At 58.5% G+C, this 23,147-nt stretch overlaps 15 protein-coding genes across 15 annotated transcripts; 8 read left to right on the forward strand and 7 right to left on the reverse strand.

The window, feature by feature from the left end:
- Positions 1 to 123: 123 nt before the first annotated feature.
- On the reverse strand, positions 124 to 2,089 carry SDRG_13749 (hypothetical protein). The gene is made up of 8 exons (XM_008619847.1): positions 1,898 to 2,089; positions 1,382 to 1,847; positions 1,244 to 1,330; positions 1,109 to 1,188; positions 1,003 to 1,061; positions 882 to 942; positions 552 to 841; positions 124 to 508 (listed from the first exon to the last, which is right to left on the reverse strand). Exons 1-8 carry the CDS (start codon positions 2,060 to 2,062, stop codon positions 295 to 297), a joined length of 1,422 nt encoding a protein of 473 aa, XP_008618069.1. The 5' UTR covers positions 2,063 to 2,089; the 3' UTR covers positions 124 to 294.
- A 443-nt stretch (positions 2,090 to 2,532) lies between these two features.
- SDRG_13750 (minichromosome maintenance protein 9) lies at positions 2,533 to 5,494 on the forward strand (the record flags this gene model as incomplete). Its single annotated transcript, XM_008619848.1, has 18 exons — positions 2,533 to 2,925; positions 2,968 to 3,048; positions 3,096 to 3,171; positions 3,213 to 3,313; positions 3,362 to 3,544; positions 3,599 to 3,710; positions 3,759 to 3,834; positions 3,877 to 3,954; positions 4,004 to 4,165; positions 4,211 to 4,267; positions 4,317 to 4,362; positions 4,405 to 4,489; positions 4,535 to 4,623; positions 4,667 to 4,732; positions 4,783 to 4,854; positions 4,902 to 4,943; positions 4,987 to 5,355; positions 5,402 to 5,494. The coding sequence occupies 18 exons, from the start codon at positions 2,533 to 2,535 to the stop codon at positions 5,426 to 5,428; spliced, it is 2,115 nt and encodes a 704-aa protein (XP_008618070.1). The 3' UTR covers positions 5,429 to 5,494.
- Positions 5,495 to 6,366: 872 nt separating this feature from the next.
- Positions 6,367 to 7,110, forward strand: SDRG_13751 (hypothetical protein). The gene is made up of 3 exons (XM_008619849.1): positions 6,367 to 6,656; positions 6,703 to 6,871; positions 6,916 to 7,110. Exons 1-3 carry the CDS (start codon positions 6,374 to 6,376, stop codon positions 7,079 to 7,081), a joined length of 618 nt encoding a protein of 205 aa, XP_008618071.1. The 5' UTR covers positions 6,367 to 6,373; the 3' UTR covers positions 7,082 to 7,110.
- Positions 7,111 to 8,062: 952 nt separating this feature from the next.
- On the forward strand, positions 8,063 to 9,765 carry SDRG_13752 (adenylosuccinate synthetase). The gene has a single exon (XM_008619850.1). The coding sequence runs from the start codon at positions 8,137 to 8,139 to the stop codon at positions 9,640 to 9,642; it is 1,506 nt and encodes a 501-aa protein (XP_008618072.1). The 5' UTR covers positions 8,063 to 8,136; the 3' UTR covers positions 9,643 to 9,765.
- Positions 9,766 to 9,904: 139 nt separating this feature from the next.
- Positions 9,905 to 10,907, forward strand: SDRG_13753 (hypothetical protein; the record flags this gene model as incomplete). The annotated part of the gene is made up of 2 exons (XM_008619851.1): positions 9,905 to 10,636; positions 10,683 to 10,907. 2 exons carry the CDS (start codon positions 9,905 to 9,907, stop codon positions 10,905 to 10,907), a joined length of 957 nt encoding a protein of 318 aa, XP_008618073.1.
- An 86-nt stretch (positions 10,908 to 10,993) lies between these two features.
- On the forward strand, positions 10,994 to 11,310 carry SDRG_13754 (hypothetical protein; the record flags this gene model as incomplete). The annotated part of the gene is made up of 2 exons (XM_008619852.1): positions 10,994 to 11,129; positions 11,180 to 11,310. The coding sequence occupies 2 exons, from the start codon at positions 10,994 to 10,996 to the stop codon at positions 11,308 to 11,310; spliced, it is 267 nt and encodes an 88-aa protein (XP_008618074.1).
- A 34-nt stretch (positions 11,311 to 11,344) lies between these two features.
- On the reverse strand, positions 11,345 to 11,753 carry SDRG_13755 (hypothetical protein). Its single transcript, XM_008619853.1, has one exon. It carries the CDS (start codon positions 11,729 to 11,731, stop codon positions 11,384 to 11,386), a length of 348 nt encoding a protein of 115 aa, XP_008618075.1. The 5' UTR covers positions 11,732 to 11,753; the 3' UTR covers positions 11,345 to 11,383.
- Positions 11,754 to 12,296: 543 nt separating this feature from the next.
- Positions 12,297 to 13,196, forward strand: SDRG_13756 (40S ribosomal protein S7). Its single transcript, XM_008619854.1, has 2 exons — positions 12,297 to 12,778; positions 12,872 to 13,196. The coding sequence occupies exons 1-2, from the start codon at positions 12,392 to 12,394 to the stop codon at positions 13,061 to 13,063; spliced, it is 579 nt and encodes a 192-aa protein (XP_008618076.1). The 5' UTR covers positions 12,297 to 12,391; the 3' UTR covers positions 13,064 to 13,196.
- Positions 13,197 to 13,375: 179 nt separating this feature from the next.
- Positions 13,376 to 13,761, reverse strand: SDRG_13757 (hypothetical protein). Its single transcript, XM_008619855.1, has one exon. The coding sequence runs from the start codon at positions 13,686 to 13,688 to the stop codon at positions 13,449 to 13,451; it is 240 nt and encodes a 79-aa protein (XP_008618077.1). The 5' UTR covers positions 13,689 to 13,761; the 3' UTR covers positions 13,376 to 13,448.
- A 57-nt stretch (positions 13,762 to 13,818) lies between these two features.
- Positions 13,819 to 14,454, reverse strand: SDRG_13758 (hypothetical protein). The gene is made up of 2 exons (XM_008619856.1): positions 14,422 to 14,454; positions 13,819 to 14,368 (listed from the first exon to the last, which is right to left on the reverse strand). The coding sequence occupies exon 2, from the start codon at positions 14,357 to 14,359 to the stop codon at positions 13,847 to 13,849; it is 513 nt and encodes a 170-aa protein (XP_008618078.1). The 5' UTR covers positions 14,360 to 14,368; positions 14,422 to 14,454; the 3' UTR covers positions 13,819 to 13,846.
- Positions 14,455 to 14,898: 444 nt separating this feature from the next.
- Positions 14,899 to 15,575, forward strand: SDRG_13759 (hypothetical protein). Its single transcript, XM_008619857.1, has 2 exons — positions 14,899 to 14,965; positions 15,024 to 15,575. Exons 1-2 carry the CDS (start codon positions 14,925 to 14,927, stop codon positions 15,445 to 15,447), a joined length of 465 nt encoding a protein of 154 aa, XP_008618079.1. The 5' UTR covers positions 14,899 to 14,924; the 3' UTR covers positions 15,448 to 15,575.
- SDRG_13760 (hypothetical protein) lies at positions 15,485 to 18,102 on the reverse strand (the record flags this gene model as incomplete). The annotated part of the gene is made up of 4 exons (XM_008619858.1): positions 15,485 to 15,859; positions 15,908 to 16,153; positions 16,197 to 16,462; positions 16,506 to 18,102. The coding sequence occupies 4 exons, from the start codon at positions 18,100 to 18,102 to the stop codon at positions 15,485 to 15,487; spliced, it is 2,484 nt and encodes an 827-aa protein (XP_008618080.1).
- A 976-nt stretch (positions 18,103 to 19,078) lies between these two features.
- Positions 19,079 to 20,339, forward strand: SDRG_13761 (hypothetical protein). Its single transcript, XM_008619859.1, has 3 exons — positions 19,079 to 19,692; positions 19,740 to 19,905; positions 19,958 to 20,339. The coding sequence occupies exons 1-3, from the start codon at positions 19,132 to 19,134 to the stop codon at positions 20,170 to 20,172; spliced, it is 942 nt and encodes a 313-aa protein (XP_008618081.1). The 5' UTR covers positions 19,079 to 19,131; the 3' UTR covers positions 20,173 to 20,339.
- A 7-nt stretch (positions 20,340 to 20,346) lies between these two features.
- On the reverse strand, positions 20,347 to 21,078 carry SDRG_13762 (hypothetical protein; the record flags this gene model as incomplete). Its single annotated transcript, XM_008619860.1, has 1 exon — positions 20,347 to 21,078. One exon carries the CDS (start codon positions 21,076 to 21,078, stop codon positions 20,347 to 20,349), a length of 732 nt encoding a protein of 243 aa, XP_008618082.1.
- An 812-nt stretch (positions 21,079 to 21,890) lies between these two features.
- On the reverse strand, positions 21,891 to 22,853 carry SDRG_13763 (hypothetical protein). Its single transcript, XM_008619861.1, has one exon. The coding sequence runs from the start codon at positions 22,773 to 22,775 to the stop codon at positions 21,987 to 21,989; it is 789 nt and encodes a 262-aa protein (XP_008618083.1). The 5' UTR covers positions 22,776 to 22,853; the 3' UTR covers positions 21,891 to 21,986.
- Positions 22,854 to 23,147: the final 294 nt, after the last annotated feature.

A 23,147-nucleotide genomic window follows, 5' to 3' on the forward strand; every position in this document is an offset into this window, starting at 1 on the left:
GTACCTTTACGTACCTTTTACGTACCTTTACGTACCTTTTACGCCCCTTTTACGCCCCTTTTACGTACCTTTTACGTGCAGCAATTGAAGTAAAAGGTATGACGTGCCACGTCGGAATGTGGAACAAATTGTAGTCTCTTGTCCTGGGCATGCTGACAAATACTCCAACATTAGGTTTCCATACAGCGCCGATTGGTCGTGAAGCGGATATCTAAAGCTCCGTCGTTCATGGCGCCTCATAAAGTAGCGCAGGTAGTACGACGACGACTCAAATGTAGTGCATAGAGGCAGAAGTTACGACGATCCCACGACGTTGGTGAGCAGTTGGTCGCAGACGCCGTCTAACGTGAGCGTTTTGGCATGAATTCGCGCCGTGAGGGTGTCTTCCGTCGCTCGCATCGCGTCCAGTGCGCGAAGCAAGCGCTGCATGTGGTGGTCCATTTCCTCTTCAAAGCTTGTCGCGAGCGACGGCTCACTCCGCGCAAATTGGTGCACTTTGGCCATGTACCTACGCACACGCGTTAGGACGCTCGCGCGAAGAAACCGTGTACGCGTAGAGGGTGAACGCGAGCGCCGTCGTGTCCTGGCCGGCGCGACGCTTGCGCGCGAGTCGAAACTGCGTCTGGATGAGCCCTGCGGCCGCGTGCCGGCGCGCCTTCTCCCAGCGCGTCTGGTCAATGATGTACTTGACGCGCGACTCATTCTCGGTGAGCGCGAGCGCCGCAAAGAAGATCGACTGCACGAGCGAGAGAATGAGGAGGCCGCCGAGGATGCCGCTGAACGCCATGAAGAACCGGCCGCAGTGCGTCGCAGGCACATAGTCCCCGTACCCGACCGACGTCTACGCGGCGCGGTCAGATGTAGCGTTGTGAAGTACGTACAATGGTGGCGATCGTGAGCCACACGGACGTCCAGTAGTTCATAAAGTAGGGCTGCGCCGGCCTAAGGCAAATGCAAAAGATGACGCGTGTGCAAGGTGGAAGTGGGGACCGATCAACGTACACTTCCAAGATGCGGAGAATCGCGGCCGTAAGGAACGTCACAAAGAAGAGCAGCGGCAACTACACGTCGATGTACTACGCGACCGTAAATCGACTAGGAAGAGTACCACAAGGCGCAGCGGCTTGGTGTTAAAGATGGCCTTAAAATGGAAGAACGGATCCATGGTGTTGACGTTCTTGAGCGTGCCTACATGGCACATGTGAGGACTTTGATAGAGGTGCTCGTATGCAAAAGGAGGCACCGATGAACGAAGCCCACTGCGAGTAGAGCGGCGACGAGCTGCGCATGTACCGGCCAAAGAGGTACAAGCGAAGCACCATGAGCACGCCTACGACAGCAGGATGCGACGGATGCTCGGAATCGCAAGCCTTGTGCGTACCAAAGGTGTCGTACGTGTACGTGTAGTCGAGGTAGCAGCCATCGTCGACGACGGTGACGTGGAGGTTCTTGGGGTGCGCACACGTGTCCAAGCCCGTCGTCGAGTTAGCGTTGAGCGTGTAGCGAAACTGCATCATGGGCACGAGGCCGTGGATACCAGGCGGGACGTGAAACCCGCAGATGAGAAGCTCAAGAAGGAGCACGCGCCAGTACTCGCGCAGCATCGACGAGCGCGGCGGCAAGATGTTTTGCATCTTGTAGATGCTCGTGTGCGACTGATAGCGCTTGACGATCAAGAGAAGCAGCACAAAGGTCGTCACGGACGTGGCCACCTTGATCCGCTCGGCCGCCGGGGTCATGTCGACTTGGCGGCCCATGAGCACTTCGTTCGTCGCGAGCATGAGCACAATGCCCACCATCGCGATGGCAAAGCTCCAGATCTCGTACAGCTGCCGATTGCGGTACTCCTACACCCAATATGTAAGCTCGGATCCGGCTCGCACCATGGCGATGGTACCCGCTTGAGGAGATGGATCGTCTCGAGGTGCTTGATCGTGTCGTTCTGCTGGAAGAGGTTGAGGACGGCGGGAGCCTTGAGCTGCTCCATGTACGTCGACGACTTGGTCGGCGACGAGGGCTGGCGACCCATCGGCGACGGCCGACTGTCCACGGCGGCTGCCATCGTGGTCGGTTGTGAGACCGTTTTTGCTCCGCCTGGCATGTTATCCGGAGAGTCGCCGTATCCAGCAAGCGCAACACTAAACAAACGCAACTTGGCATTTCCCGCCATGGCGGACCGTGACGGCAACGCTCCGAGCGGCCGACTCCGCACCTACAACCACGGACCTACAACTGTACTGCCTGGTAGTTTGCGTGCTCCACACCAGCGGAATGAGGTGTCCTTTTGCCCCATCATCTGCGTCTCTACCAAAGTGGGCTACAAGCTGTGCTCTACGTGGCGAGCCTTACGAGTGTGCTTGGCAGGCGAGTCGCCATACCTCGTCGCGTTACTACTGGGCACAGAAGCCTTGCTGGCCGTAGAATATGCTGCTTGCACGGCGCAAGCGCTCACATATTCGCGTTGATGGCCGAGTATTGAGCGGCCGCCAATGTCCTCTATAGTCTAGAAACACGCCACATTTCCATTTTGCCATGGACGACGGACTCAGCCAGTACAAGAACGCGCTCGTGGCCTATTTTGAGCTGTACCCGGGCCCCGAGGTCGACGTGCAGCTTCTGCTCAGTCGCTGCCCGCAGTTCGCGACGCTCCTCGTGCAGAACCCGACGCTGTGCTCGCCCGTGCTCCAGGCCGCGTACGGCCAACCGGCGCCGCTCCAGCTCATCCACGTACCTCCGTGCTTAAAGAAGCGCGTGAGCGCGCTCCGGAGCAAGGAACTTGTGGGCCTCATGGGCATCGAGGGCACCGTCGTGCGCATTGGCCACGTGCGCATGCTCGAGAAGGTCCGGCAGTACGAGTGCGCCAAGTGCCACACGACGTGGGAAGTCTACTCCAAGCCCGAAGAGCAAAACAAAATGACGCTGCCAGTACGCTGTCGACTTAGCGCTTCCTCCCCTCATGCGCGCTAGAGAGCGTGCGTGGCCCGGGGCCAGTGCAAGTCGACCAACATCCAAGAGCTCAAGAGCAACAAGGTCTGCTGCGACTACCAGGTACGACGACGATATCATCCAGCAATTTTTATAGTTGATGCCAATAGCACATTAAGCTCCAAGAGCAAGTCTCCAAGCTAGGCATGGGGTCGATCCCGCGCTCCATCATGGTCATCCTTGAAGGTAGAATACGATATTCTCTAAGCCTCAACCAAGCCTCTTAGGTCCGCTCGTCGACAGCGTCAAGGCAGGCGACGACGTTGTCGTTGTCGGGACGCTCCTCAAATGCTGGAAACCGTGCATCAAAGACGTGCGCTGCGAGCTGGTGGGTTCGATTCCGCCGAGTTCAAGTCCGTCACTGGCCATTTGACAGGAAACGATGATCCAAGCCAGCAGCATTCGACTGAAGAGTGCGAGTGGCACGACGCGCGCGCTCGTGACCGACGACGTCCGGCGCGAATTCGACCTTTTTTGGCAAACGCACGCCGCCAACCCGCTTTTGGGCCGCAACTTGATTCTCGCGAGTATTTGTCCCAAAGTCTACGGCATGTTCATTGTACGTAGGGATATATCGTGCGGTATGGAGTATCATTACTTTTGTATCAACTAGGTCAAGCTCGCGGTCGCGCTCACCGTCATTGGCGGCTGCTCGTACATGGACGACACGGGCATGAAGACGCGGGGCGACTCGCACATGCTTCTCATTGGCGATCCTGGCACAGGTAGAGAGACGTCTCTGAGTGAAGAAAGCACGTGACATCAAAGACCAGGCAAGTCGCAGTTTTTGCGCTTCACGGCCGAGCTCAGTCCTCGCTCGGTGCTGACGACGGGCATCGGCACCACGAGGTATGCGCAGTGGCACGATGTCATACCTCACGCAACTCTTAGCGCCGGGCTCACGTGCACGGCCGTCAAGGACGGCGGCGAGTGGATGCTCGAGGCTGGCGCGCTCGTCTTGGCCGACCGGTACTTCACTTTTGTTTGCCGTTTTGGGAAGCGACATTTGTGGGGTTAGGGGTGTTTGCTGCATTGATGAGTTTAGCAGCATCACGACCCATGACCGCGCGTCGATCCACGAAGCCATGGAGCAGCAGACGCTGAGCGTTGCGAAAGCCGGTCTTGTGTGTACGCTCAACACGCGCACGACAGTCTTTGCTGTGACCAACCCCAAGGGCCGGTATTATATTGTACAAACTGTCAGTGCAACTATAATGAACTGTAGGTACGACCCGAACGCTGATGTGTCGGTCAACACGGCAATCGCGAGTCCCTTGTTAAGGTGCGTCGCTCTATATTGTCCTCGCAACGGAAGACAATATTGTCTGTAGCCGATTTGACATCATTTTGGTCCTTCTGGACACGGTGCAGCGCGACGTACGATGGTTGCATGGGACCGCACTCTACTGGAATTCGTAGTGGGATCGCCGCGTCTCGTCCTTCATTCTGAACCAAGCGTCGACCGAAGAGGCAACGCCCGACGACGAAGAGACCTTGGCCATGAGTAGCTCGAATATCATGCTTGCGACATCACCCACGCGCCATGTAGAAGAGGAGGCCGACGAAGAAGAAGCGATGCGTCCGCGCAAGCACCTCTGGTCTGTGGCCAAAATCCAAGCCTACATTTGCTACGTCAAAGTACGTTGTCCAAATTTGCTTTGAAAAAGATGAGATCTCATAGGAAATATATCAACCGCGGCTCACGCGCGAGTCCATGACGGTGCTACAGCGCTACTACCAGATGCAGGTGACAGTCGTTGCATTGCACCACGACAGACTCATCACGCGACTGCGTAGCGATCGTCCGACATGCGCAACGCCGCCCGCACGACGATTCGGCTCTTGGAAAGTTTGACCCGCATTTCCCAGGTCGCTTCCTTTTGCAAGGATCATTTGGGCTCATTGACACCTCCTAGGCTCACGCCAAGCTCATGTGCCGTGATGAAGTGACCGTGCAGGTTGACGTTTGTGTGGGACATACATCGATGATTGGTGGGGTAGGACGCCATCATGGCCGTGTACGTCACGGAAACCTCCAAGTCGGCCGACTCGATGTTTGGGTACGAGTCGGTACTCCACAAGAACTTTGCGCTGGACCCGCTCGAAGAGTACTACCAGATCGAGCACTGCATCTTGAGCCACTTGACGCTGCTCGAGTTTTGCTCCAAGACGCCGCCTCCCGAGTCGCACGACTTTGGTGGCGATGGCGACCTGTACGAGGGCGACGATGCGTACGAAGACGAAGAAGAAGTCAAGGTGCCCGACGTGCCCGTGGTCAAAAGTCCGATTCCCAGACCGCCAGGCACGGGGCGGAGCCCAAGCCAAGCAGCGAATCGGTGGAGCCAAGCGATCGAAGCGCGACGAAGCCAGGTCCAATCATCCCCGTGGATCGAATTGGTTTTATCTCTTCTCGTAGAAGCGACGACGCGACAGTAGCTCCTAGGCTATGATATTTTAGAGAACAACAACGTGATCTATCGTGTGCAAGCTGATGGGGCTAGGTGTTTCAGTGAATTATTCGTTCGGCCAGGTCGACACTTTTCCGCGTAACGCTACCGAATCTGAGCGGACAACTTTGTACAACTCACTCTCTTAGAGATTTGAGTGACGCACCGCTTGGCTTAAGGCATAACCTGGACTATGGTGCGTCAACAACGTTTTTGCAATCCTGCCGAGCCATGACGCCCTACTATTGGTCACATTTATCTTATTTTTAACCAATCCGATGTCGTGAAATGCCTGGGTCGCCGTTGAGCCCGATGTTGAGCGGCTGAATCGCCCCGATCGCGGTCGAAAATGAAATCGCTTCAACTCGGCTCACAGATAGAAGACGTGTTGTAGAGTACAAGAAGCGATGTCTCGTCGGCGGGTGAGGTCTATAACAAGAGCAATCGACCACCTTGTTAATTGTGGCGCATGCCAAACATAGTCACATATAAGAGCGGGCCATGTCACGTAGTTGCAAAAGCAGCAGCCAGTGCTTTCAAATCGATACGAATAGGGCTGTAGTAATGAACATGCCGTCCATGCAAAAGCCACCGTGTCTTGTACTGTGATCTCGCGTATAATTTCCAAGTATACTTGCCGTCATATCGGATCGGCCGGGTACGACTGCCTGCAGGAAATGCGATACCGCGGTTGCTCCTCCGCCACTGACCAGTACCTCTCAAATACGTGGTGCGCTTTGGTAGTCTAGAGACTCTATGGACGTGGCCGAGTAAGTATCAACCTTTCAGCCAGCAGTGCGGTGTCGAAATCGTTTGGCGCCATGTTGGCTTGGATCGAAATACCGGGCGTGGATTGGCTGGTCTAAATATAGAACCTTCAACGCCCAATCACCATCGAGCCCATGAGTCTGCTGAACCATTGCGGTCATTCTATCTTCGTCATGTCTGCTGCGTCCCGCGGATCGCGCGTGCACCACATTCGCCGGACGCCGAGCCCCTTCTTCACGACGTCATCTGGCATCGTCGGCATCAATTTGCACGAGCCAACCGAGTTTGTTGCACCCAAGCTCGACGACATGCCAGTAGCAACGGAAAACAACCAGTCGGAGGAAGCCAAGCTCGTCAAGTTCATGTACCAGACATCGTCGAGTGCGTTTGGCGACGGCGTCGAGCGCAGAGACAACCCCATGAGCCAGCGCATGGACAAACTGACCTTGAAGAAAGGTCTACCACCCCAAAGATCGCAGAATCGACCTCACGAAATGCCTAGAAATCGAGCAAAGCGGGCTTGTCAAAATCAAAAAGGTCGACGTGATCTCACCCAGCGCCGTCTTGGCCCAAGCCCGCGCCGAGTTGTTTCCGGAGGAGCTCAGTGCCAATGCCATGGACCTCCGACCGATTGCGGCCGCGCGCAACGAGCACTGCATGTACACGACGAGGTACGACGAGGACTTGGGACCCACGAGGCTCATATGGATGACAGCAACCGCGTCATTGGCGAAGAGAAAGGCGCGATCCAAGTCAACAACGAGCGCATCGTCAAGCCCGGGACGTTTACGACGTCGTTCAACGGCTTTCGGTACCGCGATTACGGCCTGAACACCGCCGTGACCAAATCAAAGATTTGCGACCAACTGGACTATTCCTAAAGAGGAAATATGTGTTTTTTTATGCTTCAGCCCGAATCGTCTGACGTTGAACCGAGCCTGTCGGGCCACCTCGACGACGGACGACGCGCGAGGTCGTCAGGCCTCTTGATTGCCCCGTGTTGCTCGTTCAAGCGCCCAGGGTCCGTGGCCGACGAGCCACTCGTATTATGGTACAGTTTAGCTATCCTTGCCGGCGCATCGTTTCTCCGAGCTCTATTCGTCAACGTCACTCCGAGCTTGTCAGTGGATCAACATCACAGACCCCAGGTATTCGCATGTGACTTCTGCCTTCGTTGCACCGCGAACAGCCCTAAAGCATCTCCTCCATCCCAATCTTGGAGCTCAAGGCTTGCGGCTAAGAGCTGAGGCAAGTCCAGCAAGCCTCTCTGGAAAACCTCGGTGGTTTCGATTGCGTGCGCACACTTCAACCGCAGACATTGTCCCACTGAATAGTCGCGATCGTGGATACCGGTATGTTCATCTATCCATTCCTCCGCAGCAGGTATCTATCTACCTATCCACGCTATTTCGAGTGCCGATGCAAAGGTTCCGATGCGATGCGAAACCTGCGGCGGCGGTTGGCGCTCGAAATAGCTAACGTTTCGGAAAATCCCGTGAAAACGTGCGTAAAATACGGAAAAATGCGGGGCCATGCCGCATCGCCGCGCTGGATTCCATAGACCATCGACCGTGTCGCGGCATGACGTGTCGCACTCCTGCACTGGTGGCGCACAGCGGTCGCAGGTTCAAGAATGCACCGGAGTTCAGTTGCCACAACGGGTCAAATTCCGCGCTTCGCCTTTCCAGGTCGCTGATTGGCTGAAATCCATTCGTGGCTGGCCGGCACCGCCGCCGAAAGCACTTGCCTTCAGTATGCGGGCCATTTTTGTAACCGTAAACCGATGCGGCATCGGGCACCATCTGATTGGTGGCCGTCTGTTTCAAACCGTTTTACATGTTTAAAACACTCCGAAGGATCGCGCTGTTTTAAACGTGGGGCCGGCAGTCGAGCCCGCTACTTGTGAAAAGGTTCGGTCCCGCTCAAGTCAACCCGCATGTGGAGTCGCGCAGTCCATGGCCTCCGGCGCCACGCTGGCACGGCCTCGGCCGCGGCCGCCGGCGCCGGCGTCATGTTCGCCGCCATGAACATGGGCCCGACGCCCCTCATGGCGAACGAAGTCCCGCTCCGTGACACGACGCGTGGCATGCTCCGCGAAGTGCTCTCGAAGCTCAACCGCATCGAGAGCGCGGTCGCCAACCCCAAGCGCGATGGCCCCGGCGTCGACGTCGTCCTCGGTGCGCAGTGGGGCGATGAAGGCAAGGGCAAGCTCGTTGACATGCTCTCGCAAGAGTACGACGTGATTGCGCGTGTCGCCGGCGGTGCCAACGCCGGCCACACGATTGTCTGCAACGGCAAGAAGTACAAGTTCCATCTGGTGCCCAGCGGTGTCTTGAACGACAAGGCGGTCTGCGTCATTGGCAACGGCGTTGTCGTGCACCTCCCGGCGCTCCTCAAGGAGCTCGAGATGCTCAAGGACGCTGGCGTCGACTGCGAAGGTCGCGTCCTCATCTCGGATCGTGCGCACATGGTGCTCGACTTGCACCAGGAAATTGACGGCCTCATGGAGAACCGCCGTGGCCGCAACAAGATTGGCACGACCAAGAAGGGCATCGGTCCGGCGTACTCGAGCAAGATGCTCCGCAACGGCGTCCGCGTTGGCGACCTTCGCTACTTTGACGACTTTGCCGACAAGATGCGTGCGCAGTTTACCTTTTACAAGGAGAACTACCCGGACCTCGACTTGGACGTCGAAGCCGAGATTGAGCGCTACCGCGTCCTCAAGGAGCAGATCCTCCCGATCACGATCGACTCGGTCGAGTACCTCAACAAGGCATACGTCGCGGGCAAGAAGATCCTCGTCGAAGGCGCGAACGCGACGATGCTCGACATTGACTTTGGCACGTACCCGTACGTGACGTCGTCCAACCCGTCGATCGGCTCGATCTGCACGGGCGGCGGTATCTCGCCCAACCGCATCAACGGTATCATTGGTATTGTCAAGGCCTACTGCACGCGCGTCGGCGAGGGTCCGTTCCCGACCGAGCTCCACGACGACATTGGTGCGCACCTCGGGACCGTCGGCGCCGAGTTCGGCACGACGACCGGTCGTCCGCGCCGCTGCGGCTGGCTCGACATTCCCCAGATGAAGTACTCGAACCTCGTCAACGGCTTCACCGAGATCAACCTCACGAAGCTCGACGTGCTCACGGGCCTCAAGGAAGTCAAGATCGGCGTCGCCTACTGGCACAACGGCAAGAAGCTCTCGGGCATGCCGTCGAACCTCCAGCCGCTCGAAGAGTCGACGGTGCAGTACGAGACGCTCCCCGGCTGGTCCGAGGACATCTCCAAGTGCCGCACCTTTGAGGAGCTGCCTGTGAACGCGCAAAAGTACGTGCTTCGTGTCGAGGAGCTCCTCGGCACGCACATCAAGTGGATCGGCGTCGGCCAGGACCGCTTGGACGTCATTGAGCGCGCCCGCCCCCTCCCCAAGACGGTCTAAACACCTTTCAATGATGGTGCATGTGGTGACGATGAGGATGGACGAGAGCGCGATTCGCACAGCGCGCCGAAGACACTAGAGTGGCTTTCAAGTGCTGTTAAATCTATCTTATTATTGTTCCAACCATGTTGCTACATCACCTCGACACGCAGAGGCGTCATGACGCCGCTGACGCCAACGCTGTTCAACAACGAGGGTTAGGGTTTTTGCTAGGGTTGGGGTTTGGCTCCTCGAGCAAAACGCCCGATCGAGCCAGCAGTCAATGCCCCCTGCCCGCGGCCCGCACAAGAAGCCAAAGGCGAAGAAGGCAGATGCGCCAAGAGCCGCGGCGATCGTCTCGGAGAACGTGTCGGCGTCGGTGCTCGCGGCGCGCGATGCCGAAAAGTGCATCGAGTACCTTCACGGCGCGCTGCGAAATGGCGGCTTTTGGGAGCCGGCGCCGCCGCTTGCGGGGTTTCTCTCGCTGCCGTTGCCGAGCTTTGAGCTCGGGCATATCGAGAGCAACGCCGTGTGGTGCACCGTGCTCGTGCTCGTGCACTGCATGACGACGCTGCTCGAGTACCACGCCGATTGGCGCCCGCTGGCCGAGAAGGCGCGCACTTGGCTCTTCGCCCAGCGCTTCTTCACCGCAGGCACGACGCAGCTCGTCAAGCGGGCGTGCTCGCTCTTTCCAAACGACGTCGACTACAAGGCGATGCTGGCGACCATCTTTGCGCGCGCGGGCGACGGGTCGGCCGACCAAGTGCCCGTTCAGCGCGGCAACTGGGTCGAGCTCGTGCTCGAGACGCCGCCGTACACCACGTACTACTGGAACCAAGTGACGCGTGAGACGCGGTGGGAGCACCCGCTAGACCCGCATGTGTTGACGCCGGACGAGGTGGCAGCAGCGACGGCGGCCGCGGAGGCCAAGGCCGCCAAAGACGACCACCTCGCCGCAGTGTTGCCGCAGCGCATCCGCATCAATCAAACTGCGTACATGGCCCCGCGCCCGACGGTACTTACGAAAATCGAAAGGACGACCGTCACAAGCGCTTATGTAGGAGTGCGAATCGTGCGGAAAAGGAGTCGTCGCCACCGTGCTCTGCGTCGCTTGTGACGAGTACGAGTGCGACGACTGCTGCGACGTCATTCATATGAACGTGCGCAAGGCCCACCATATTCAAGAGAGCTTTCGTTTCGTGTCGTGCTATGGCCGGAATGGGCTGCCGTACGTGCGGCCCAGTGCACGGGCCAAAGCGCTTCCGCCGCCGGCGTCAACCTCGTGATGGAAGTCGACTCGGATAGAGCAGACAGGAGAGAAGGGACAGCAGAACGAACGGGTCGTGCGTACCTAAGAAGCAACATAATTGAAATGACCGCCTGCCTCCACCACGAAGCGGGGCTGCCGCCGCTCCAGGTCGCGACTGCCAAAGTGCACACCGACATGTCATACCAGTGCTATGTGCGTCTCCAGAAGGTCCTTCCCTGCCTGATTGCGCTCTTTATCGGTAGCATAAAGACTCTCTTGATGTTCTAGCTCATACCTTGGTGCTCTTAGTGCTGCTCGTGACGGCTGTCTTATACGGCGTCTTGACACCGGAGACTACGACCTCGCCGACGCCACTCCCGACGGTCTTTCTCTTGCCTGCGCGTAGCTACCCGCTGCTTCGCCAAACGTTCTACCCTTAGCTACCACGGAGCGACTCCGCGCTAAAATAAGAAGCTTGTATCCGCAAATTCTTCTAGCAACTTATCGGGAGGACTAGGACCGAGGCCAGTAGAGCATGACGAGGACGCCGGCAAAGGCGATGGACGCGCCGACCCAGTCGCCAACGTCGGGTTTGACGCCAGCGACAACCCAGCCCCAGAGAAGACTCAGTAGAATAAAGTAGCCTCCATAGACTGCGTAGAGCCGGCCAAAGTCGATTGTCTGCAACGTCTGGGCCCAGCCGTACGCCACGAGCGCGATGGACCCGAGGACGGCGTACGCAATGTACGTGGCGGACGCCTTCTCGCTCTGCTTGGCGTAGACCCACACGCCGTAGCCGCCACCGATCTCGAGCACGCCCGCGAGCAGGAACAGCAGCGTCTCCCTCAGCACCGGTTGCATTGTCCAACTTGGCGCGATCGAATATGATTTCGACTAACCTGCATGTTTCCATGTACTTTAGTCGACTTGACCTTTGTCCCAAAAACCCTTCCCAGATGTCCTGCGTTCTCAAACCTGGCACTCTCACTCCTTGGGACCCCACACGATATTGGAGCGCGCCAACGCATCAACCAAAATGCCAGTCAGTGGCCCTCCTACGCTAATAGGTTATTAGTCATTGCAGGCAGCCGCTTGTTTCGCCACTACGATACCGGTAACAAGGCCGTGTCGACCTCCGTCGACGGTGTCTCGCCGCCAGCATCTCTTCATCAGTCGTAGCAAATCTAGCTCATACCGATATACTGTACGCAGGGATGTATCCAGTGCACTGTGCTCGTACAAGTAAGCTTAGTTGAGCCAACCACACAACCAGCAATGCTTCGCACTCTCGTCGACCAGCGCTCGAATGGATGGGACAAATGGGGCAAACCCCGGTTTAGTCAAAATATCCGGATACCCAAGGGTGGTATCCGTATTTAACGGACTTAATCAGTGCCAAGCGTACTTAGGGTGGATTGCTTTTCGCGTCCAATCGGTGGCGGGGAACGCGCAGCCAGTCAAGTGGCTTTGGGCTTCAAATGCTTGGGTCATTATTGCTCTAGTAAACACCAAGTAAGAAGCATGTCGTCTGCTAAGATTGTCAAGCCCGCCGGCCAGGTCGCCGATGACTTCGAGAAGCAGGTCGCCCACGAACTCGCCGCCCTCGAGAACTCGTCGGCCGACATCAAGGCTGACTTGAAGGACCTCTACATCACGGCCGCCAAGCAGGTCGATGTTGTCGGCGGCCGCAAGGCCATCGTCATCTTCGTGCCGTTCCGCCTCCTCAAGAGCTTCAACAAGATCCAGGCGCGCCTCGTCCGCGAACTCGAGAAGAAGTTCTCGGGCCGCCACGTCGTCATCATTGCCCAGCGCACGATCCTCGGCAAGGGCCACTCGCGCAGCGCCCACACGTCGGCCCCCCGCGCCCGCTCGCGCACGCTCACGTCGGTCCAGGACGCCATCCTTGACGTACGTACCCATCGCCGATCTTGTCTATTCGATGGTGGCCTCTGGGGGTTCGCCTTCCCATGCCCAATACTGATGGTTGCACTCTTCCTATAGGACCTTGTCTACCCCACGGAGATCGTCGGCAAGCGCACGCGCTGCAAGCTCGACGGCACGAAGCTCCTCAAGGTCTTCCTCGACCCCAAGGACCAGGTCAACGTTGAGACCAAGCTCGACACGTTCGCCACGGTCTACAAGAAGTTGACCAACAAGGAAGTCGTCTTCGAGTTCCCCGTCCAGCAGGAGTAAGTTAATAGGCGTCGTACGGTGGCGCCACGCCGCTCGGGTGCTCTCGTAGCAGTCGAGCGACGCGGCCCACCGAATGATTCTTACTTAGTTTGAGCAAACACCACCAATATAACTCTTGTTATACTATGATACACGCTTGCCTTCGTCGGCAAAGGCTACATACGGCACCACCAGTCCTGGATACAAGCATGGCATGGTGCCCAGAGGTAGTCGATTGACAAAGCTCGCACTTGCATATCCACCACGCCTTGACATGCAACCAAACCAGCTCCGGATGACACCGCGTGAAATGGCATGGCTCGCGTGTTCCAGTCTTGGACCTGCAGAGCTCAAATGTTGGATATCCATGTACGAGGACGCAATCGCTTAGCTCATTAGTTGACCGCTATCGCCCTTCGTCGTCGACAAGCGAGTGGTACATGAGCGATATCTGGTCGACGCCATCTCGCCGGAGCGCGTCCATGATGTCGAGGAGCGGGACGCAGGTCGCGCGCGGGGCCATCGCGGCCATGCGGCGGCCGGGCCCGGCGATCTTGGTGAAGTCCGCCTTGAGCGTGCTGGAAGCGTTCGGGTGTCGTCGCATGAAGCGCGCCGATCGCGCGATTCCTCGGCGCATGTGAAACATGGTCGCGCAGCAAGATGGGATCTCTCCGCCACCAGGTTGGCCCACCTCTCCGGATACAGGATTCTTATCCGGGATCCTCGCCGAACTGGTTGCAGCAGCAATCGATTGACCCTCGGAGGCCGGCAACAAACTGGCAAATCGCAACATGTCTTACGTGCTTATGAGCGGAACGAGTCGTTGTTGGAGGCTTTCGACGAGAGCGGCGACGAGGTCGACTTGGAGAGCGTCGAGCGCGGGCCCGAGCCGCTACTGCTGCTGCTGGAGCCATGGGGCACTGCATACTCCTTCGCCGCCTGGACAATCTGGCGCGTGAGCTTGCGGTCTTCTTTGAGCTTGACGATTTTTTCCTCTTTTCGCGCTTCGTTCAAGGCGGCGTGGCGACGGAGCTGGACGCGACGCCGGATTTCGTCTTCTTCGCGTTGCTTGGCGAGCTCGGCTTTTTCCGCGAGCTTGAACTCTTGCTGAATGATCGAGAGCTTCGCCTTGTGCTTGTCCGGGTCGATGACGCGCCCTGTCTTGTCAATGAGGCCCACTTCGTGCAAGTGGCTCTGGAGCTTTTGGTTTTCGAAAAAGTGGCGCAAATTCTGGTCCGCGAGCGCATTGTACTCGGGGAGTTTCTGGTTGTGCGTGTTTGTATCGAAGCCCATTTCACGTCGCTTCATCTTGGACATGGGCGGGGTCTACGCAAAGCAGTATCCGCATCAGCCGCTTGAAGCTTCCTATCGTCGCTTACATTAGCAGTCGTGAACCAAAATGCACTTCAACGCCAAATGCGCGCTAAATTTAGGAGCGCGGGTCACTTCAACGTCGCACTTAGGGGAATCGATCGACTAAGGTCACGTCCGCATTGATAGCTTGCATGCAACACCCGTATCGCCCCTGCGTATGGACCGCACAAAGCTGTAGCCCATGGAAAAACGAGAGTGTACTTGGTGCTGTGGGCGACAAGCCAGTGGACGCTACACTGTTTAGGACGACGTGTGGGGCTGTGAGCCCTTGCACGTGGCAGGCGCGGGTGCCACTACCTCGCACTTAAACGAGCACGCATCTTAAAGAAGAGATACCACAAAGGATCGGCGCACTTAAGTGGTATATTGTAGTTTGTATGTAGTGGCCAGAGATATCCGGCGTCCGGATAGTTATACTGAAACCGAGAGAACATTATCCGGATGAAATCGTCACTTGCGAGAGAACCGGCAAAGCTCGATTCCCCTCGAAAGTACACAGCAAGACAGAATGGACGTGTTCGACGTTACCCCGACCCACGCCGCCTACGCGTACGTCGTCGCCATGGCCGAGGAAGAGCGATGGCTCATGGGCTCCATGATGATGTAGCGAGTTCCAGGCCGAGTACGAGCGCAAGATCCAAGAGACCGCGCTCGAGCACGCCAAGGTCGCGGAAGAGAACCGCGCCAAGGCCTTTGAGGTCATGGAGCAGTTCAAGGCCGAGCGCGAGCGCCTCCGTGAGGCCAAGATCCTCGCCAACCGCACGCAGGAGCAGGCTGCGGTCGAGAAGCTCGAGGCCGATATGGTGAGCCCCAACCCGTGGGAGCGCGTCGTGACGCTGGTCGAGCTCGAGTCGATCAAGGCCAAGCACGCGAAGCGCGCGGCCGCCGAGGCCCGCGCCCGTGGCGACAAGCCCGAGGAGAAGAAGCACATTGACTCGGAGGAAGTCGACGTGACGCGCATGAAGCAGATTTTCCTCCAGCTCAAGCAGGAGCCGCTCGACGCGACGCGTGCCTTCAACGCGGCGGCGTAAGATGACATATAGGCCAATACATGACTGTAGTTAGTATCTATTCCGATGTCTCCATCTTGGCGAGCACTTCCTTGGTGCTCTGCTTGAGGATCTTCTTGATGTCCTTTAGCACTTGATTGCCGTCCAACGACACTTCATCTTCAAAGACGTCCTGGAACCGGAAGAAGATGTCGTTCACGACGTCCTTGAAGAGCTCGCCGACGTTCGCTGACGACGACGACGGGCCTGACGACGTCAGCAGCTCTTGGGCTTCCCGGCGCAGCTCCTCGGCTTCCTCGAGGGCGGTCGCGGCCGCGTCTTCCTTGGCCGCGGCTGCCGCCAACCGTGCGTCGGTCGAGGCGCACGTCGCGCAGGCACCGTCCGGGAGGGGCCCGCCCGGCAAGTCGCGCAGTTGAGCCTCGAGCGCTTGAACCTACCGCCCGAGTTGCAACGTTATCCTTTCGATATACAGATGTAGTACCTGGTCGGTGAGTGCGCGCACTTCCTGCTCGCGCGCCGAGGCCGTGAATGTTTGGAGCTCCTCGAGTTCGGTGATGCGCTGCATGCGAAGGCTCTTCTCGGCTTCGAGGTTGGCGACTTCAGCAGCGTGCGCGCTGTTGGCGGTCTTGAGCCGGGCCACGTCGGTCTGCAGCGCCTCGTAGTGGTCGCGGAGCTCGTCGTACGCGGCTTGGAGGTCGTTGTTCACAGGCGGAGCCGACCACGTGGCCTATACTCGTCTGAGCGGCACATACGGTATGTCATCGTGACACCTTTTCAGCCTCAAAGGCCGCATAGAGACCGTCGATCTCTTGTTTGTGGGTCTCGGCGGCCTGCGCCAACGCGCGCTCGAGGCTGAGCTTTTGCGAGTGGACTTCCGACTCGTGGAGCGACGTCAAGTTGGCGGTTTGCTTCTTGAGGAGGCCAACTTCTTGCTCGAGCATCGAGCGCGCCATTGTCTCGTGCTTGAGCGCCGTCTCGGCGCGGATGCGCGCGTCCTTCTCAAAGGTCAGCTCTTGTTCGCGTGTCTCCGAGTCGGCTACAGAGTCCCCTTAGCATATCTCGTCATATGGGCAACGTACACGTCGACTGCTGCTTTTGGTAAAACGCGTAGCGCAACTGCTGTACTTCTTGGTGCAACCGGCTGGCTTGCGTGAGTGCCGCATCCCGCGCCGCGGCCAAGTTGGCGGCCTCGGCTTGCTGCAGCGAAAGCTGGTCCTTCCACTGCGCCTTCTCCGCGTGGAGCTTGGCGACCGCCCGCTGCGCTTCGTCGTACTTGGACTCGTAGCTCTGGAACTGCTGGTTTTGGAGGTTGAGCTGGCTCAAGAGTCGGTCGTTCTCGCCCACGAGCCGCTCGACACCGCGGAGGGTGCTCGTCGCATCGTTGAGGCCGAGAAGACTCGATGACGATGACGCGTTGGCATTCGGCGCAATGCGAATCAAATGGTCGACCTTGGTGTGCAGTTCCATGAGCATGAGGTCGAGGGGCTTTCCGCCGGTCGCGACGGGCGGCGCCATGGCCCACGGTTGGTACCCGGCGGTCGGCGGCGGCATGTACGGAGATGCATACATACTCGGCGGCATCGCATACGGAGACCCATTCGATGGCGGCGGCATGCTGCTTTGCGCCGCCTCTTTTTTTAGTTCGGCGATCTTGGCTTCCATGTCCTTGAGGGCTTGGCGCTGCGTCTCGAGCGCCGACGTCGTGTCGTCCGCGTACGGCACGAGGTCCCGCGCGGGCGGCGCGCTCGTCGACGCCGGTGCCGGCGTTGGGTCAGCGGCGGGCGCAGGTGTCGAAGGGGCAGTTGCCCGACGGCGCGGCGGCGCCTCGTCACCTCGCTCCGACTTGATCTTGAGCACCTCGATCTGCAAGATGTACCAGTCCTTCCCATTGGTCTTTGCGGGCGGGGCCAGCAGGATGCGCGACCCGGCCTTCTTCATGCCAAGCGTGCCTTCTTCCAGCGCAGCGATGCGCTCGGCCTTGTCGCCAATGCGGAACTTGCGCATGTCGCTTGTGGACGTCGCCTTCTCAAAGGGCGGGTACTTTGTCACGACGTCGAGCGGCGAGCAGCCCGCGTTGCCGACGATGCGCCAGACGCTAAAGGCGACACCGACCGTGTCGCCGTCAGCAATCACGCGGCCATCGATCGCCGAGAGCTCTTCCTTGGTGAGCGCATCGGCCGCGATCGCGCCAAACTGGCCTTGGCCCCAGATGCCCACGTGGATCTTTGTGAGGAAGAGCGTCCGAATGAACGACTGCGCATCGGTCTCGGATGCGAACCGCGCCGAGTAGTTGTCGCCGACCGCGTCGTACAGGTTGACGTACCCGTTGGCTTGCAGCGTCGCGCGGAAGGTCGTCGTGACGGGCGAGAGTGAGATCTGCTCCTTCTGCGTCTTGTAAAAGAGCACCGAGTACGTGGCATTGCTGCCGAGAATGACGCAGCCCACATTCGGGTAGCTCGCCGCATACTCCTTCTTGATGAGGTCGTACTTGTGGAGCTGGACGGCGGCGCTAAAGATAATGGTCGGCGCCTCGCCGCCCGACGAAGATGGCGCTGCCGCCGCCGGAGCCGCGGCCGCCTTGGTCGGCTCCTTGGGCGCGCTGTAGCGCAGCGCGTCGTTGCTGGCGTCGCCGCCCCCCGTCGTGAAGATTCCTTGCAGTCGCGCGCGGGCCTCCATCGTGTCCGGCTTGTCCGGCTTGGAGGATGATGGTACTTGCCAAGTGACTTTTTTTCCGGACACGATCCGGATATTGTGATCCGCAAGATCTTGTTTTTGTGCATGTCAAAAGCGACCTGCTTGCGGGCGCGAACGCGGTCCTTCTTGTTCCAGGCTGTGCTGCGCTTGCCAATTTGTACAAGATAAGACTCAAGTCTTATTTCCCTTGATAAGACTCGACCATCAGCGCCTAATCCTCGTCCGTCTGAACGCATTTGGGGTTGATGCAAGCACTTCTGACCATCGCGACTCGCTCTGGGCCTCTTTAGAGTGCCTGGCTCCGTGACGGTATCTCTCCTCTTGACAATGCCACCGTCGTTGCCGACGGCCCTGTATAAAGTGTGCTCGTTTGGCTCTACACGGTAATAGCTGCACCCCGCATTTCGCCTCGTTCGCAGCCGTCCACACGACACCACCGACTCGACCACCTCGAGCACGGTGGATATATATATATAAAGGGTGCAAGGGCGAGGTTCATGAGCAAGCTCCAGCACACCAGCTTTCGTCGAATGGCTCGGTTTGCCGCCTTGGAGCCAGCGCCTCTTCGGCTTCACTTGTCGAGGCTGCTGGCAAGATACATTCGCTTGGACGTAACACCCTTCGCACCCCGAGGCTGGACGTCCACACATTTGTTGGTGCGCTGCCGACTACAAACGTTAGTAGGCTTTGTACGACATGTCTACTAAGGTAGCAGTAGTACACGTATGGCCACCGGGCGCTGCGACACGGACCCGTGTATGTCACCAGCGGTGTTCTTCGACAAAAGCGACAATGCAGTCGTCTTGCAGTACCTTGCACCAAGTGTCGCGACGACACGTCTCTTGCGGCGAGGGGCGTCGGACAGACTCGACGGAGGAGGAACGACAGTGAACTCGTGCTTCTTAATTCCTAGTCGAGGGCACGTAATTCCTAGTCGAAATAGCAATCGCCAGTAGGAGCGAGGGTGTGTTGCGCCACGTCTGCCGTTGCGTCGGTTTGGAGCGAGTCCGGATGCGTATCCGGATAGGGTCGGAAGCCATGTGCAAGCCAAGTGACGCTGATATCGAGATGGGTAACAAACAAGGGAAGCTCAAGCGCCGGTCCAAGGAGGAGACGGACCGCCCGAGCGCGACGGACTCGCTTCCGCGCGGAGGAAACGAGCGCAAGCGCTCGATCTTCTCCCGCGGCCAGGGCGCGCCCCCGCCGCCGCCGGCCTCGGCGCCCGTCCCCAGCCATGCGCCACCGCCCATTGCGCCACCGCCCGTCTCCCTGCCGCCGCCACCGCCCGCCTCGGCGACCGGCGTCACACGCGTCCTCGAGGACAAGGTGGCCTTGCTGCGCCAGAAGGAAACGCTGTCGCTTGTCGAATGCACGCACTTTACGGCGAAAGAAATCGACTCGATCCGCGAGCACACGATGGGTCTTCTCGGGTATGGCTCGACGCCCGAGCTCCAGGACTCGAGCGTGATTCGCATCTCGAAGGAAGACTTTATGCGCTTCCTCGGCGTCTCGTCCAAGTCGCTCTTCCCGAACCGACTGTACGCGTTCTTTGCCACCAACGTGGCCGAAGAAGTATGCATGCACTTTTGTATCGCCACGTGGCTCATGGATGACATTAGCTCTCATTTGCTGACCTCGTCAAGGGCCTCTCGGTGCTGAGCCAAAAGGCAACGCGCGAAGAGAAGCTCCGCATGGCGTTCCAGTGGATGGACCCGCGTGGCGAAGGCTTCATCACACAGGAGACGACGATGTCGATGCTCAAGTCGTGCTTGGAAGAGAGCAAGGGTACGGCCGCTCTCACGTCTTGTGTGGTCGCTCAGGAAGAGGATGTGCTTAGAGATCGGGCTCACGGACGACCAGATTGAAAAGCTCGTGCTAAGCACCTTCCATGAAGCCGACTCGGACAAGAACGGCACGATCGACTTCCAAGAGTACCAGGCGCTGGACGAGCGCCACCCGGGTTTGCTCAAGTTCCTGACGGTCGACACGTCGGGCGTGCTCAACCTCATGGACAAGACGAAGGAAGGCAACGGCAGCTTCATCATGCATTGATGAATACAGTCCCGATGGATGCGGATAATGAACATATATGCAGCTGCCACTACTTTTTGTGCGAAAGGAGGACCGCCCTTGGACGCCTCTGCATGTAGGACCGAGCGCTTGGGTCTGTTAAGAGTAGAGTCAGCACAACAAGTTATAACATAGTGGATTGTGGGTCGTCTACGCTTACTTCTTGGCGGCCTTCTTGGCCTCGACCGGGAACGTGCCCGTCGTGCCGTAGAGGGCCAAGTACGCCTTCTGGCGCACAAGCAGGCTGTTGGAGATCGGGCTCTGCTGGATGCCACGGCCCCACTTGTCAAAGGACGCCAAAGCGCTCGCGACGGGCGTAGCGACCGGGGCTGCCTTGGGGGCAGGCGTCGGCGCCGGGGCAGGCGTCGCGACTGGCGCCGGGATCGCCGGGCCGGGCACGGTCTTCTGCGGGACTTGCGACGTGACCAAAAAGTCAGCGGGCGCGACCGGGGCGTTCGTCGCCGGGTCGACCTTGACCTCCTCCTTCTTGGGCGGGATTTCCTCCGGCGACTTGGGCGCCGGCGTCGGAATCGCCGCCGCGTCCACGACGTAGTTGGCAAACGCGCCAACGTCACCGGCGTCTTCGACCGTGATCATGATGGGCTGACCGACGTTGATACCTTCCGCACCCTCCGGCACCAAGATGCGCGCGAGGAACATATCGTCCTGGGCTTCGTAGTCGACGATGGCCTTGTCCGTCTCGATCTGGCAGATGATGTCGCCGGCCGAGATGGCGTCGCCTTCCTTCATGTTCCACTTGGCGAGGTTGCCCTGCTCCATCGTGGGCGAGAGCGCGGGCAGACCCACAAGCTCGTGAGCGGGGTACGTGGCGAAGCCACGGCGCAAGAAGGCAGCGCGGGAGGTCAGGCGGGCAGCACGGGCGAGCATCGTCGGTCTCTGGACTCGGAGCAGAAAACAGTAGTGACCGCCAGCGCCCCAGGAACACCCTCAACGTCGCGCTGCGATGCCATTGGCTGAAATGCGCACTTAACCGACGCTGCGAAAATCCAGTGGCGGTATTTTAGCCAATCATTGCGCTCGAGATATTGTGATGTGGGCTTTCTTTGAAGATGACAGGAAGACACGCCCTTCATCCGAGCCCTTCGCATCGACGAGGTGCATCGAACGTCGAGCAAAGATGGCCTCAAGGACGTATTGGGCGTTTTCTATCTTAGATGGCAGCTGGAGCTCTGGCCAAGATGCATGGTTCGGGGTATATTAGCAAGGAGCGAGGGTCCTGACCAGGCCATTTGCGGTCGCGCAATCACCAACTGATGTTCATCATCGTCCACATCCTCCTCCTTTTACCGCAGCGTCATTTCCAGAGACATTGGACCTCACGTAGAAGCAAGACGAGGTCTTAATTGTTATAGCTTGGATAAGACCCAAGATATAAGACCCAGGATAAGACCCAAGAGTTTCAAGAGTTTCGAAAGCCTTCTCACGCCTAACCGCTGGTGCTATCGAGCGGTAGCCATTGTGCAAACACACCGTGGTACAGGAGAAGACATAGGACAATGACGTATCATGTACAAGAGAGTTACGAAAGTGATATCAAAATGTGTTAGTATCGGGTGGCTATCAGCATCGTGATTGGCTTAAATATTTTAGGCCTTTCGACCAATGCTCTATTCATCGTATATTCATTCGTGCACAAGTAGACAATGTCTGCCCTCTGATAGCCGAGTCAAGAAGAAATGATGGAAAACAACGTTCACAGGTTAGACTTATATAGGACGCGCGACAATGTTTGCGATGACACAGAGACGATTCAACGACCAATCACAACTCCAAGTCTAGTTGGCTTCGGTGCGGAGGCTCGACTTAGTGAGGTACGGCGCGATAAAGTCCTTGCCGTACGAGAGGCGCGAGTAGACACCCGGCTTGTTGGCCTGCGCACAGCCCTCGCCCCAGCTGACGACGCCGATCTGGACCTCCTTGCCGTTCTTGGTGGCCGTGAGCGGACCACCCGAGTCGCCCTGGCACGAGTCCTGGCCCTTGACGCCGCCCGCGCAGATCATGGACTCGTGGATGCCGTTGAGGTTCTTGGCGCACTGGTCGTTGGCCCAGACCTTGACGCCGACCTCGAGCAGCACCTTGGACTGCGCGCCGTTGGAGCGCGTGGTCCCCCAGCCGCGCACCTTGGCGACGACGCCCGGCGCGTTGGACGCGTCGTCGTCAAAGCTGAGCGTCACAGGCGTCTCCCTGCTCGCGCGCTCGAGCTCGAGGATGCCAAAGTCGTAGTGCATCTCGTCGCTCGTCCACTGCGGGTGCGCGATGGCCTTGACGACGCGGATGCGCTCGCCGTCGGCGCCACCCGACGTGTAGTGGGTGCCCACGGCCGCGTAGTCGATCGTGAACCCGGCAACGCAGTGGGCCGCCGTCAGCACGTACTTGGGCGCGATGAGCGTGCCACCGCAGCGGCTGCTGGACGTGGCCGACCCGCCGCGGAGACCGGTAATGTACTTGAACTGGCCGACGGGAACTTCGGTGCCGCCGACGATCTCGGGGTTGCCGCCTTCGGGGACGATGTCAGCGACGGCGGCCGCGGCGCAGAGCGCGAGGAGCGTGGTGTGGAGCTTCATGGTGGTGGTGGTGACGAAATTGGAAATGGACTGGTGGAAAGAGGCCGCTGGTTTGGGTCGAGGTGGTCGAACTCAGACATGGAAGAGGTCGAACTCAGACTCATGGGTCGTACTGGTAGGGCTCAAACTCAGACTCGTGGGTCGTGAGCTGGTGTGGCTTGTAGGGCTAGGTTTATACCTGTTTGGATCTATGACGGCGGCGTGACGATTACACATCACGACCATCTATAGACCTCATAGTACTACGGGTAGTAGCAACCTTTAGCGCGCGTCACACCAGTACCTGATATCAGGTCTGGGCCTAGAACGCGGTCTCAGATGCACCTGCGATCGGAATCTGGGTCACCACATGGTACGGAGCCGCCTGAATAC

The sequence above is a fragment of the Saprolegnia diclina genome, assembly GCF_000281045.1.
Source record: "Saprolegnia diclina VS20 unplaced genomic scaffold supercont1.63, whole genome shotgun sequence".
In the NCBI taxonomy this organism is placed as follows: Eukaryota; Oomycota; class Saprolegniomycetes; order Saprolegniales; family Saprolegniaceae; genus Saprolegnia; species Saprolegnia diclina.